Source organism: Camelus bactrianus, chromosome 35, assembly GCF_048773025.1.
Source record: "Camelus bactrianus isolate YW-2024 breed Bactrian camel chromosome 35, ASM4877302v1, whole genome shotgun sequence".
Classification (NCBI taxonomy): Eukaryota; Metazoa; Chordata; class Mammalia; order Artiodactyla; family Camelidae; genus Camelus; species Camelus bactrianus.
In genome coordinates this window covers 22616327-22632288 of record NC_133573.1, presented here as the reverse complement: position 1 = coordinate 22632288, position 15962 = coordinate 22616327, and the positions used below count along the sequence as shown (strand labels likewise).

The 15962-nt window shown below is 37.5% G+C and overlaps 1 protein-coding gene across 2 annotated transcripts in view; it reads left to right on the top strand.

Annotated features, from left to right (window-relative positions):
- The window catches only part of PLXDC2 (plexin domain containing 2), a 336643-nt gene that overhangs the window by 295894 nt on the left and 24787 nt on the right, over nucleotides 1-15962 (top strand). For both annotated transcript variants that reach the window (XM_074358105.1, XM_074358104.1), the window contains exon 14: nucleotides 6484-6644. In XM_074358105.1, the coding sequence (XP_074214206.1) occupies nucleotides 6484-6644 (161 nt within the window). The remainder of the gene's footprint in view (nucleotides 1-6483; nucleotides 6645-15962) is intronic.

The following is a 15962-nucleotide window of genomic DNA, read 5'->3' as shown; positions in this document are numbered from 1 at the left end:
AGACCTTCTTGAAATTATTCATGGAAATGGGATTCTTTCTCTCACTGAAGCTTAAGTGCATGTTGAATGAAAGCAAGGACACTATGTAGCCATTTGCCCGCCATCTTCCCTCCATTAAAGCCATCCAGTGTCTCAGCAATCACAAGCAGCACCAATTGCCAAATCGCAGAGTGCGCCTTTTAGGGCCTCTCCTCCCATCCCCCACACTTTGAGACCAAAGCACTTGCAACTGAAAAACTCACAGGACTGCCGCCTCCGCATGGGGGTGGGGCCATTTGACTTGACGGAAAAGGTTAGACTGGGGCTAGTGCTCACCTCCCGGACTAACCATATTCTATCCCACATTCGGTGTGTGGAACTTAATATTCCAGGAAACTAGACATTCCAGGACCTAAAGGCAGACAGTTGTGATAAACACAATTTTTAGAGCATTCTTCCTCCCAAACAGGCTAGTTGGCTCTGTCCCCGTTGGAGGCATTATCTGAGCCATGTTTTGACAGTATGGATGCCGAACAGTGAACGCAAATACCCTGCAAAAACTGGTTCTCAGTGGTTTTGATTTTTCCTTTCTACCCTTGATATATGTGCACGTGCTAACAGTTTTGGTGCCACGAATTAAAATAAAATTCGAGGCGCTACCCAAGGTGTTTTTGTTTTGTTTTCCCATTTCTGATGCTGTCTTTTTGAGATACGTAGCACATACATACAGTCCTGCCCATTTACCCTCCTGGGAGAGTCCAGACATCAAACCACAACAAGTAACAAAAGGACTGTATGGTTGTTAAGAACATCAGAGGTTGAGGTTCAGTCCTGAGGTGCCCACAAGGGCCAAGTTGGTACCTCCAGCAACTACATTAATCCCCTGCTTTCTTCAGAAGCACAAAGGTTTTCATTAATTTTGAGCCTAAACTCAGGGACCAAAGAACTTGAGATTGGTTCAATATTCAGCAGTTTTCAAAAGATGCTGCCAATAGAGGTTGATTTTATTTAGATAGCCCACTGGACCACAGCAGCTGGGCTTGTTCTGCAGACAGTGGCTGCAGGTTACACGTAGCACGCTCCTGCCCCTGCCACCACTGGGGTCTGGGGAGAGACTTTGCAAACTCAGAAGGACCCCGGTGGCCTGTTTTCCTGCAGGTGGGTATACAGTGCCGCTGCATGGAGATTGATCTGGATCTTCCCACTGGAAAAACTTCTCACGGAGACGTGCCTGCTTTCATCTGACATGCACTGCAGCTCCAGTGAGAGGATGGCTACCCACTTCCACGGATGACTCTAAGAAGGCTCATACTGACTCAGTGGCACAGCCACGAGTGAAAGGAATGGAGATGTGAAGGGTCCATGTTAGCTAAGAAAGGGTGCTGAATTTGCTAGGGAAGCAGACATTCACTGTGATATTCATATGCTTGTACATAAGTGGCCTGTTTTAATATAAGTGACTTCATTCTGGAGTGCATGGGATTAAATAGCATGAAAAGTCACTCTATTCTGTATCCCCAGATCTTGAAAATAGGTTGTCAACCTCATTTTTGGTATTCCATAGTCACTGTGGTTATATTTTCAAGATATCTATTTAATATATGTTTCATATTTAGGTGGGTAATTTAAGTATTAAGACTTCTGTGGATTGTTTTGTAGAAGTAGAGACGTATTTTATTTTGGGGGATACTTTTAAAATAGATTTTTAAATAAATAAACAAAACTTGGTATAGAAAGCTGATGTTAGGGAAACTCTGAAAGTTAGGTCTTATAAAGATCTTGGTTGCTGAATACATGAGAGGCACAGATGGATTATTACAAAAAGTAACACATACAAACAAGAAATGAAAAACTATCATGGATTGTTCCAAAGATTTATTTTTGGTGTAACAGTGGCTAGAAATACTGTAAATCCTCCCCGTAGATGTGCACACACACACAACGTGCACCCATCACATAATGAAGCTGGAAGCAGGCTGGGTGGTGACTGCCATCCAGAATCCCTCATTTTGATGGGATCAAGCATCCCTTTTAATATGATTTCACGGAAATTTTATGTAGCTTTATTTTTCTAAGATAAAAGGTAATGGATTATTGTTCAAGAAGGATTGTCATACCCTAAGCTCCTTTAAACCAGAATGTTTTATCCATTTCCCTGAATGGAATTTCACAGCTGCCATGTACTGGCACAGGCTGCAGAAGAGAAGCTGGGCCAGCTGCCCCCGCCAGATATTGTTCTCACCATACATAATGCACTTAGCTGTGTTTTGTGCACCCATTTTAATGTCTTTTCACAGTACTTACCCAAGTCCCTCCTATGGAGATGTCATAATGTGAATTATGAACGTATTGCCACAGCGATGCATGCTGTGGATTGAGTATAGCTTGTCTAATAGTTTCAAGGAACCCTAATACCTGCCTAATATTGAAAGATTGGTAAGCATCCAAAAACAATAGGAGCACCACGATTAAGAAAATGAAAGAACTAAGGGAATTAAGAAAAATAAGAAAATGCATAAAACACCAGGAGAAACGCTGAATGAAATCAAGGTCATAATCATGGCTCTAGAAAGTCAAAAGCACTGAGGAAAAATTTATGAGCTACAAAATGAGATCAGTTGCAAGGGAAACTTCCAGAGGAAAGTCAGTGTAGTTAAAATTTTTATTTTTACTTGGTTTTCGCCTATTACAGTCTTTAGCTCATAAATGGGTTCGGTAATATTCCACAGGGAAAGTCATGTACTTTTAATCCAAAAGTGGAATACTGACATGTTAAGCATTTTATAGTTTAACTTCATTCTAAAGTGTTAAAAAAGAACATTTGACATCATCTGTATAAGATTTATGAATTTTGAACAAATTTGTGCAAGACTTTGTCCAAAGCCTCTTGGTCCCCCCAAAGGCATTTATCCATAGTGGAATGTATGGGCTGCAGTATTTCTCTTTAAAGCCATCAGAAAAGTTAACTCTAAAGTGAATAAGGAATGTGTATTAAAATCTCTTTAACGTATTAAAGAATTGTACTTCTGAATACAGAATATCAATGCTATATGCATGTTGATACTGAAAAAAAAAGTCATACAGAGTGTAAGGAGATGTAGAAGTTTAAAATTAAATGCTAAACTTTGAAGAAACAAAATGTCAGTTTTTTCCCCTTCTTTCCTCCTGTCTTATTTCTTCTACTTTCTTCTTTCTTTCATTTTGTCGCTAATCCATAAGTCATAAACTTTTCTTGGAGGGCAGAAAATAAAACACATTTACATGAAGTCTTGAATATTTTCAACATGTGCTTAATGCCTTTTTAAAAAAATCTGTTGTCTTTGCTGCTATCATGGTAGCTAAAACTTGGAGAGAGCAGAATGCTTTGATAGATTTGAGTTCTCTCACAGTCTTCTCTGTGTCTGAATATTGATCTGCATTTTATAAAGTACTAAAAAGTTAGGAACTCATGTCACTCAGTGGATCAGATGAGAGTATATTATCTTTGATACTATTGATTTTCTGGGCTTCATTTATGTTTTTAAGTATGTCTTCGACAGAGTCGGGGAAAAAAGGCCTTGATTTAGCAGGCTTTCCAAACATATTTATATGCTTCCTTTTTTGGCTTTGAGGCTCCGTTTTATGGTGTCTTCTTGTCCTTCACCATTAATTCATCTTATTTAAATGCACAATGTAAAGGTGAAAAAGCCAAAGATTTGAATTGTCCTGCATGCGACACTGCACGTGTGTGAGGACAGCTGTTTGGCTTTTGTTCACTTTTGGACATAAATGAAAGAGTGCAAGATATTTCTAAGAAGAGAATAATAGTTTGGGTCTTCAGACTCGAGGCCTCCTGACGTCTTTGAATATCCCCCCAACGCCCTGATAGGCTGATGAGGATCAGAATTTGTACCTGAAATAGGATCAGAGTTTCCTTTGACCCACTTCTGTCTGTCAGTTTCCAAGAAAAATCAGTTGAGCCCCAGAAGTGAATGTTACCAAGGCTGACATCTTTGTTTATTGTCTTTCTCTGAAGGAATGAAATCAACTTATTTAAGAAGTCTGCCCTTGAGATGAATCAACTAAATTTCAATTATGGAATTCACTAGCACTTGCTAGTAGTTCTTTTATACTTTTCAGCTTCAGAATTTCTTTTTGGTTTCTTTTTAGGTTTTCTATCTCTTTATGGGTATTTTCGTTTTGTTCGTACATTGCTTTCTTGACTTCCTCCACATCTTCCTTTCAGGCATCTTTAAGACAGTTCCTTTAAAGTGTTTGCCTAATAGATCAGCCATCGGGTCTTTCCCAGGGACAGGTTCTGTTGATTTTTTTTTCTTTGAATGAGCCATACTTTTCTGTTTCATTGTATGCTTTGTGAATTTTTCTTCACAACTGGACATTTGAATCTAATAAAGTGGTAACTCTGGAATTCAGATTCTTCCCCCTTTCCCCAGGGTTTGCTGCTTTTTGTTGTCATTTTTGTTTATTGTTTTTGGTTTGGGGTTGTTGTAGGCTGTCTCTGTGCCCGGGATCAACCCAAGGTGTAATACTGAGGTCTTTTCAAGTCTTTTTCTGAGCTTTTCCCTGGCCATGCGTGGCCACTTTCAAATTTTCCCCGTATGTGTAGTTGATTCTGAATGTCCTGGTCTTTAATATCTGGCTCCCATATGTGGAAAAAGAGGAAAAATAAAGAGAGATGGGATAAAAAGGGCACTAACTCTTTAAATCACTTGGAAGTTACTTTAGCTGGAGGGAGAAAGGCTTGCGACAGTGGCAGAACGTGCAAAATTAATTACTGCACCTTTGTCTGTGCTCCTGTGATGAGAATCACCAGTCAGTGATCAGAACACAGACCCGTGTGGTTTGGAGGACAGAATCCTTTTCGCCTACCCTGGCCCCTGCAGGCTGCTTCAGGAACTGGTGTATAGCTGCCTGCCACATGGCTGAGGGGTGGAGGATGGGTAGCTACTACTGTCCTAAGTGCTAAAGTTGACTGAGATTAATCACAATTTACAGTCTGAGCCTTCCCCTTGAAAGTTGCAAGCCTTCAATAGAGCCCAGAATTCCAAAACAGCTGTCAGACAGATTCTGCCGGTGCAATTGTTGTCTGTATGGGGAGACAGATTCCTGATTTTCTCAACTCTGCCATTGTCCCAGGGTCCTCTCTGTAAATGAATTTTCTACATGATGAATTACATTTTATATTCTTTAACTGATGAATTTCTGTTATGTAAGGGAAAGCTTTAGAAATTTGAGCTTTATTAGATTTGGAGAAGGATAACTGAATACCAACTATGAGTCTCAAGCAAAGAATAAACAAACAATAGCAACAAAAATTTAAAGGATGGATAGGAAGAACTGGAAGGTCATGTTTCTTCACTTTATTTGCAGTTCTGTCATTTTATATTTACCACACATTCTGATAGGCAGCCATGGTTTTCATTAACAAAAATTATAATAAAAGAAATAAATCAGTACTTATTAAATGCGATTTAGTAGACCAAAAATATGTTTAAAATATAGGAACAAAGGTTAGAAATAACAAAGGTGTAAACTGATAATGAAAGGACTGGGAATCACTGTTCTAGAACTTCTATGAGTCTTAAAGAATTTTCTAACAGTTCAAAAATACCGATCATATTATGTACTAAGATTTAGTTACCTGCTCTACATAATTTTAGATCTCCTCTGAACACCTGAGCTTTCGTCAAAGATTACAGAATTTCAGAACAAGAGAAGACTTTAGAAATTAGTTTTATTTGGTTGATTGACTTTGGGTTGGATAATTATTACTTTAGAAATTTAATTTCTCCTTTTCCCTAACTCTCTGAAAATGGATATTACAGTGGAGAGCATCTCAGTAAAAGTTAGAGAAATTTTGATACTGGTCTGTGGAAAGGTGGGATCTTTTCATATGCTGTGTCTTCCCTTTAGACAGTGATAAAACTCTGGGAGGGTCATTTAGCATCCATCTGTTACACTTTTATAGAGTATTTCAGTTTAAAACAGATTTTGAAAATTATCCTTTGAAGTCATGCACAGACTTTCTGAAAATGCCTGTGTAGCCCATCAAAAGATGCCTGATACTCTTGAATTTAAATTTTCCAAGAGAATGTGAGAGAGGAGATTTCAAAAAGTAATCAGTTTTTCCATAGGTAACGGTGCCAGTGGTTCAATGAGAAAAATCAAAGTTAAATTTATGATATAGTTAATTAGAGTTTTAGATTTTCCACAGTGCTTTTAGAATAAAGGCTATTAATTTTGCTTTATTTAATAGAATGAAGACCACTGAACTACAAATTAAAGCACAATTATAAATGTGTTTTTAATCATTAATAGTATGGATTTTTCATTTGCCCAAATAAAGAGCATCTAACTTCTAAAATCAGTGTTTGGGAAAGAAAAGTTGCACAGAAAGTAAAAAAAAAAAAGAAAAAAAATCCACTGGTACTTTATTAAGAATATAAATATTCTGTCTACTGGTCTACTGAGAATGCACACATGACAGCTGTGCTGTTCTTCCAGCCTCAACAGATGACAGTGCAGCTGAGAAGAAAGGCGGGAACCTCCATGCCGGGCTCATTGTTGGAATCCTCATCCTGGTCCTCATTATAGCTGCTGCCATCCTTGTGACAGTCTACATGTACCATCATCCAACGTCAGCAGCCAGCATCTTCTTCATTGAGGTGAGTGTCAAGGAGAGCACATAAAAACCATGCTCATCCATGAACTCAAGCCATTTGCTGGCACCACCTGTATTTAATATGTAGCACGTGAGTTCTCCATTTTGCAGTGGCGGGCTGGCTGATTTCACACGTGCACACACACACACACACACATACACACACACAACATGTCGATAGATTGCTTTCAGATGATGAGTTCAGTTACCTTATCGCAGCAGCTTTTAAAAGAAATAAGCCATCTTGCCTTTTACGGGTCTAAAAGAAAATCAAAGCCTTACTTTTTGTCTTATTAAAGCAAGTATGTTAACTAGCTGCTCTCCTGATCCTAGAAGGAAATGAGACGTATGCTGGAGGCTGAAGGACTTAGCTTAAATCAACTGATCAATAAATACTAATTGAGTATTGACTAGATTCTTCATACACGGTGGAGGGCTTGCTCTTAAAGAAAAATTTTTCTTTAGGAAAAATCTTGTTTTTACTACCAAATAGCAGCTATCACAATAAGATAATGGTATGTACATCACCATTTGGTGTGAGGTGTGTGTATTTACACATTTATATATATAAATGCACATATACACACACAGTTTACTCAAACATGAAGAGAGCACTGTGCCGAATCAGCGTTGTGTTTTCATGTACAGAATGTAGTTAGTGCCGGTGCCCAAGAGCAGTCAGGTAGGAGGACCAGAGGCCAGAGCCAAGTCCTGACGTCCAGAGAGCTGAGACTGGGAAGCCTGGGGGCCTCAGGACAAGGCCAGTGTGGCCAAGGCTCTTCCTGTCCCGCAGACAACTGGGCTTCCTGCGCCCCCGTGTGTGCAACTTTCTCTCCAGCATCTTAATGGAACCACCGCTCTTCCAACGCGGCATGAATCCTGAGCAGTGAAGGCAATCTTCTCCTGCAGAATTTCAGAATGAAATTTTTTCTGGTTCATTGGGTGACATACAGAAGGTTGCTTGAATTTTGTTCAATTGTTGAGTGAGAAATTATAATGACCTTTAGACAATTATAATGCCCTTTAGACTACAAAATAACCTTTTTCCCCTTATCACCGGGGAGAGGGATGCAAATCAGTTAAATAATTGCGCCAAAGTCCTGTGTGGCTCTCACCCATCCTTGGAATAACGTGCCATCTCCTTAGGTCTCCTTCAAGGCCTTGTATCTGGAGCTTGTCTGTCATTTCAGTTTTTGTGCCACAGCTCCTCAGCCTCAGTTCCATCAGGTTCACTCTGCTCTTCTCCGGGCACACCCAAATTCTCCTGCCACCAAGACATGCTCATTCTGTTCCTTCCATCAAAAAGTCCTCCCCTTCCACCTCAGTTCTTGAACTCAGGGTCTAAATAGCCTTCAATACCATGTACCCCTGAAGCTTCCCTGGACCATCTCTCTGCCTGGACAGCTGGACATAAGCTCTCTTTCCTCTGAAAGTCTAACTGTAGTAATACATCTTTATCCTTCTCTGACACTTAAAACTTTCTATTTTGCATTCCAGCTAGATCTGTAGGTGATTTATTCCACCTTACAGACTTATAAATTCTCCAAGATTTGGATTGAATCACTTAAGTTTCATTTAAATAAGAGGTACTCTGTCAATATTTTCTGGGGAAAAAGATAATAAATATCCTAGGACATTTCAAACTTCCACTAAAATTTCACATGCAGACATTTTCCAAAAATGGCATTCTCACTTAAAGCCTTAATAATGGAGAAATTATCAGGCACTGCATTTAGTTAGAAAGCTGATATAAAGCTGATACTAAGTTTTGTTAATGTGCTTGATTCTCACGGAAAGAAACTCTCCCGAGGTCATGAACGCATTGCTCCAAGAGCTGACGAGTGACAAGCTGTAAGGCTTCTGTGACTAACCAGACATCAGGCTGCTGCTGTAACCCCTCATGTGTTTAAGCCTTTTAATATTCTGTGCAGTTTACTTCCTGACATTGTGAAAAAATCTGACAGTGATGCTATTAGTGGCAAACTGCAAAGTGCCAAGGACCTAGTTCATACCAGTTCACAGCAATCCTTGTATGAATATACAGTGAGACTGTAGAATAGTGAAAGTATTTGGGGGTGGGCGTTGCTCTTAGAGACAAATTAGTTCTGTATCCTCATAACACAAAGGAAGAGACTGAGGTTCAGAGTGGTGGAATGACTTCTCCAAGGTCAAAGAGCCATAGTTCTAGGAAGAACTCGTCTTTTCCACACTCAAGTGAAGCAGACTCATTCTGCAGACCCCTAGCTTCTCTCCTCTTTGCCTTTTTCCTTGCTGTTGAATCAGTTGCCAGGAGTTCTGCCTACCTCTGTGACACCCTGCTGTCCTCGTGCAGCTCTCAGTGGCTGGTCAGCAGATGAGTTTTAAAGATAGTAATCATAACTTTAAAGCTGATTCGTGTTTACAAAATCAAAACCCAGATCCATGATGAGTGCACAGTTACTGACATGCCAGACCTTAGAGTTGGAAGGTTTGAATTAACGAATTAAATTAATTGTTGGCGCATAAAGAGATTGTGTTTGCCAATATCATGCAAGTTGCTTTTCATGTTCTATGTTTTACTGCTTTCTGATTTTTAAATGAATTTGGTGTGCAGAGGGGAGAGGTTAGAAGCTTGAGGAGAGAGGTGATTGACAAGCTGTCTGATAGGTTGACCTTTCATTCACTTATCTATTCAGGTTTGTTGAGCTCTTATTATGTGCCAGGTACCCAAGATACAGAGATAAATAAAATGGATAAGAGATGATCCTTACTCTCATGCAGTTTCCTTTCTAGCGAGTAGAGACAGATGATGGACATATTTTAAGCGAGATATGGATTTCAAGCTGAGTGTTTAGTTTTACAAAAGAGGCCATCCTCATAAAATGCTTAAAGAAAATGTTAACCTCTTTTGAGCAGTAAGATATTATTAGTCAAGAAACTAAAAATATAAGAAGTTTGTGGTGATTTTTGTACCTGAACTTGAAATTTGGTAATAATCATTTTATCATTTAAGACTTTTTATAAAGCTCTGGATATGTATTTGTAAACAGACAAGCGTGAATACGTAAGTAAATAGGACTGCTCTCCACAACAGTTAAATTTCCTGAAGGGCAAAACAGTCTCGCATTCTTAAATGGTGCATACTGATTTGAATTAGAAGTTCTATGATGGTTTTCACAATAAAAACCTGGTCATGTGTCTAAATGCCAGTCATGGTTCATGCCATGCTTTAAAATTCTTATTATCTCCAGGGGACCAAAATATCTGCCTTTGGTGGAAGTGCCCCGTGTTTTTTATTAGCAAATTCGCAGAATGTCTAAACAAAAAGAAACCTTGGCATTCGTGCAACCCAGGGATTCTCTTGCTTTTCCAAAATGAGGTGTATGAGTTCCCCAAGTATCTCCTGTACAGACATCTCCTTGGGATTTTATGTTTTATCTAAAAAACTTGTGTGCATTTTGTGTTATACTCTAGAATATAGACACTTTTGTTTAACGTAAAAAATATGACTCTTCTGCCCACCCTTCAACCAAAGATAAAGTTCCAAAAGATGATTCTTATTTGTTCTGTTAACTTGGAGCATCCCTGGCACCCCAATTGCATAGCCCTGATACTATAAGATCCAGAGAAACCCAAACCAGTGGAGCCTCTGTTCCTAGAACAAAAGGAGGAAGTGTCCTTCTATATCTTTGTTGGAGGCAAGTCCAGTGTTGACATAGAAACCCAGGATGGTGAAACAGTTCTCCTGGGTCATTTGAAATCTGTTTTCAGAATCAAGACTTGAACTCAGGACTCCTCATCCTGGCCCGAAGGCTGTTCTGCTACAGCAGAGCAGAAACAACAGACTTTTGATCACTTTGTCACTCAAGGGAAGATGTCCCCAACCCCAAGAAATATTTATGAATCACACAGACCCATGGAGAATCTGATTAAAGTAAGACTGGCAGCTGTGGCCCTCAACTTTTCCTGGCAAACGAGTGCTGCAGGAAAGAAGCCAGTGGAAAGGAGCCAGGCGAGGATTCGAATGCCACTGCTGGGGAGGAAAAAGTGTTTGCTGAAAGTCTGGCATCTTGCTTTGCAGCTGTGAGATGAATAGCACATGGGAGTCAGGAAGACACGATCCGATCCGTTGACTAACGTATGTGGTACACAGAGAAGTCATTTCACAGACCCACGAATCTTTTCGTAGCTTGAAGTCACTTCTTTTTTTATATAGGAGTTTGGCCCTTAAGGTTTTCCTCAGTCTTATTTCAGTCTTAAAGAAAACACAAGGAAAAAATGATTCATTGAAACAAAATATTTATTTTTATTTCTTAGAGGAAGCAAAAGGTGGCATTCAGTTTTGATGAATTGCTACAAGGGGGGAAAGATGAAGCAAATCCTAGCTGAAATGGTTTGTCACCCCCGTAAATGGAACTTTTGTGTTAGATGACAGCTTTCCAGAAATACAGCAATATATAGGGGGAAAAGGTGAAGTGGTTTGCTTTCAAGAAAAAAAAAGATAGTGTTTGTGTATCTGTGGCTTTCTTCCTTCACTTTCTGTTCTAAGATGCTGAAGTTTTATTCATGTATATCACTGAATATTTTTGAGACATTAGTTCAAGTTCATGGTGATTCCCTTATATATTCAATTACCAAAATAAGATTTAAAAAAAATCTTTTACAGATTTCATCTTTAATTTACTCTTCTGGGTAGCATATTTTAATTAAAATTCCAAAAAGTAAAATAGCGTTTCTAATTTAATGAAATATTTTCTTCCCTTCATCAGGAAGACATTAAAAATATTGAATAAAATGTTTGCTATTTCACTGAGTTCTCTACTCTAATTCCTTAATTATAATCCAGCATTATTTTTAATAGTACATAAAGCCATGAAATAAATCTTAATACATATTTATATCATACATGTATATTTTTATATCTGTATATAAAATCTCCACTGCATATTTATACGTATATTTTATATATGTGTATGAAATCTCCATAGGGAAACCCTTAAAAGATGAAAGAATCAAATGAATAAATAAATAAAAACCCACAGAGCTACAGTCCCTTGATCATCTGTAAGCCTGAATTATGTCATTTTAAGTAGATGATATATGTTTTAGGTGTTCCAATCTTATTTTTCTGTCATCTCTTTAAAAGAAGATTACTCTACTTATAGTACAAACTGCTAAGTAATTTCTTCCTTATAACTATGGCAACTTTGGCAATAACTTAAGTAAAATAAATACTCAAGTCTGTCTACTTGTGGAGACAGAGACTAGAAACTTTAATCTTGGTAATAATTTTTGCTTTGCAATAATAATGAATGTATTCACTTGTAGATTATTTTTCTCACCAATTCCACATAGTATAACTTTTTTCTGACAGAAATACAAAACAACTAAATTAAGTAACTTGATTGTTATGATATGCTTGGTTTATAAATAATACTACAAAGTTTTTGGTTATAAGAAAATTAAAATTTTAAAATTTGAGTTTAGAAGATTAAAAATTCAGACTCTAGAGAATAGAAATGCAAAGAAATGTGGTTTAAATGATAGAAGCAATCATGCTCTTTATTGGCAGTGATTAGCCAAAGGTACTTTTAATTTACAAATCAATTAAGACTATTTTGCTCTATTTTCTTGAGGTGATGCCTCTGCAAAAACTTTCTGAACATAAACAAAATAACTTTCAATTCAAAATTAAAACAACTTTTCGTATATCACATAGTAAAGGAATATAGAGTCAGGATTACTAGTTCTATTTCTATTTTTCATTAATTAAAATATTTACTTATATTCATTCATCTGTTCAAAAAAATTTTTCTCTGAAATTGACTCTGTGCGAAGCGTTATCCTTGGCAAATACTTTAAAGCAGAAAAGACATTTGTTGAAAGGAGACAACTTTTTATTCTGTAAAAGGAAAATAAATTTGTGATACTTATTCTAAATCGGAATGCAAAGTAAAATTCTAGGATTGTAGTAAGGAACAATTGTCTCTTAATTGTATATCAGATATTTTTTGTCTTAATCCGAATTTACGTCACATCTTTTTTTCCCTTAGTTTTCAAGTTTTCCTTGCTGTTGACCTTGAAAAATCTGTGATTCAGTAACTTATAATTGGACTTGAGTCTTGAATATGTACAAGTTTAATATGGAGAAAATTTGATGTAGCATGAGGCTAGGTAGAGAACATAGGTAAAGTTCTTTGGTGAAAAATAATCTCAAAATTTGTACTTTACAGTCTATGGCTGTCAGTTTATCATCTGAAGAGCAGGAAGGCAACTCATCAAAAGTGATTGGGTCCATTCTGTACCCCATGCTTGTGAGGGAGCATGGTCACCCTAAGCTGTGTTTAGAGGAGAAGGGTTAAGAATATTAAAGACTTCTAGCTCATGCCCGGAATGTGAACGGAAGGGGCAGTTCTGGCAGAGACAATTACAGAAGGAGGAGTGTGGTAGCTCCCCACCGCCCTGGTGGGCTGTCCCATGAGCAAGGTTTCTGACTTGTTATGGATGGATCTGAGGGATGGTCATGAGGACCTCGAGAGAAGCCACAAAGGTAGAGGTATGGGCTAAATAAAAAGACCTTGTAATAATCAGAGGTAGTCAGAGATGGTACTCAGAGACTCCAGAGTGATGAGCTCTTCATCACCGAGGTACTTGAACATTCAAGAAGGTCCCTCATTTAGAGTGTATTTAAGCATTATATAAATGTATGTATGAGCTAGAGTGAATTTAAGGTTCATTCTCTTCCTGTAAGTCTAGGATATTGAGGTGTCTCCTCCACCCAGAATGTAATATATGTTTCAGAAAAATACAAAAAAAAAAAAAAAAAAAAGTAAATTAGAGGGAAGGATTGTGCATGCTCACAGTTTTTGAAGATGTCTTAGTTTTTGGGTAACCCAAAGTGAACAAGTAAAACTTGCAAGACCACAAGGAAAGTTATAGTTCCCCTATGCAGAGAATATAATTATTTATGAGGTAATAATCTGAGGGGGGGGATCTCACCAACTCCTCACCTTTTAAGGAAGTTGGTAGTATTGGGTAATGCCTAAGATTTCATGTCTATGTTGCTGCCGGACAAGCAAGGCTCCAGTTTGTCTTGGTTAAAAAGTCTGCATAAAAACAAAGGAATTTATCAGGGAAGTAACAACTGATCTAAAATGCCTTAAACAAATCTTTCTCAGTAAGGGCCTACTTGAAACAGAAGAAAGTAACATAAAACCAGAGACACAAAGTGCTATATTTTCTCCCACGGTTCTCTGTGCAAATGAATTTCTTAAGTTTTACTAAGAGGTGAAGTTGACAATTAAATATGTATGATTTCTTTAAATAAGTAGGAGAAGCAAGGCATACTTGGCACTTTCCACTTAGAATAAACTCTTTTGTGTTTTTCTGTCTCTATCTTTATCTTTCTTTCTCCTAAGATTTAATCTATCCTGAGGGCTTCTGGTGTATAATATGTAAGCTCCAGCCACTTAAAATCACTTCTGCTACTATTTCTTTCCCTCACACTGCCAAGAAGCCTTAGGGAATTTTTTTAATATTCTCATCAAAAACTGTTTCTGAAATTTAAGTTGGTGTTTTCCCCTTTCCTAATTTATTTAAATCTGCGCTCAATATCTTCATATTATAATCACTGCTGATGGGTAAAGTGCTTTTCTCTTCTCACCCTTCTCTTAAGTAGAGAAAACACAGATTTCCTTCAAGTTGAAAGTCCCGTGTGCAATAAATGATGCAGTTGAGTCATGTTCCAGACAGGTGCAAATTTGTTTCCCTGACATGGAACAGAGTTATAGCTCCTCAGTCTTGATCAGGAGGAGCAAAGAGGGAAGTTGCAACTACTTAGCCAGCTTTCCTCCATGAATCTTCACATAAGGAAATAAATCATTGTCTCTTATTAACCTCCAAGCAATACTGAAGCAGTTAAATATCTGCCTTGCCCTCCTGCCTTTATAAGCCTAATATATATATATTATATATAATACTTAAATGTAATATATATTCATTCATCTCAACACATAGTAGAAGAATTGCCTGTTTTGTTTCTATTTCAATGAAAAGTAGGTCTAATACTTAAGTGTTCAGTGATATTTTCATTCAAATCAATTTGATGAAAGACTTTATAGTAATAAATGATGTGATTTAACAGTAAATGGAAAAAAATACTTTAAATAAAAAGATAGTACTAATGGAAGTTTCTGGGAAGTTCCTAGTGATGTGATCAGTATAAATTTTTTATCTTCCAAAACAGCCAGATAAAAACAGACAGAACAACTGGAAATCAAAATAAAAAACCTGTGGATATTTACAACAAAACTAGCTGATAACTTATGTCCAAAATATAAATATGAATCCTCAAATATAGTAGATAATAACCAACGACCAGTATCCACAAGACCTGAGTGTTGTCAGTATCTGTGTGAGAGAAAGCAAAAGATGGCAGTAAGGTATCCAGTAGGCCTGAAAGCAGATAAAAAAAAAATCACAAAATAGCCAATAGGCATTGACTGGAAAAAACAGCAGGCTACCATGAGCACAGCAGCCAGAAATGGGCAGGGTATGTGCCAACCCCGGTCGCAAGTGAGTGCACGGGACCGCATAAGAATTTCTGAAGGGACTAGAATGGTTTGGCTCAAGAAATTCTCAAATCTGACCCTCCAGGACCATCTTCCATGGCCCTGCCCACACTAGGAGAAAACCTTGGGAGTAGATTTAGAATTGAGAAGGGTAGAGACAGCAGAGATCTTTTTTTAAAAAAGGGAAGGAGGGAAGGTTCATATTTAAAGTTAGGCAGGGAAACAGAGCCAGGAAATGTCAGAAAGCAAGCCAGCATATGTTTATAATACAATTGAAGAACAACAAAGAGGGAGCTCTGAAACCTTTGATGTTCAACTACCCTTCTTTCTGAAAGTACAGAGAAACTAAATGTGAATAAAAATTAGCAGAAGAAAAATTTGTAGGTGAAATCTCTGCAAAGATACTATAATTTAAAGAGAATAAAGAGCAGAATTATGTCCCTGCAGACAGTGAAAGCATATCAGAAAGACATGCTTTAAAAAATCAAATGAAAACTCTAATGTACTATTTCAAAACTTGCTAAAAAGTGTTAAAAAAATGATGCATAACATTAAAGAATGTATGTAAAGAACAACCCAAACTGTCACTAGATAAACTAAAACATGTGGTGCATAGCCTTAAGAATTAGCAATAAAGAAAAAAATCATTTTGGAAATGAGAGGAAAAAAAGAGAATAACGGAAGAACAAATAAACCCAGTTCTTAGTGACCTAGGAGAAATCAAAGATTAAAAGAAAGACAAATTTTAAAGTTGAAAAGAACTAAAGGAGATT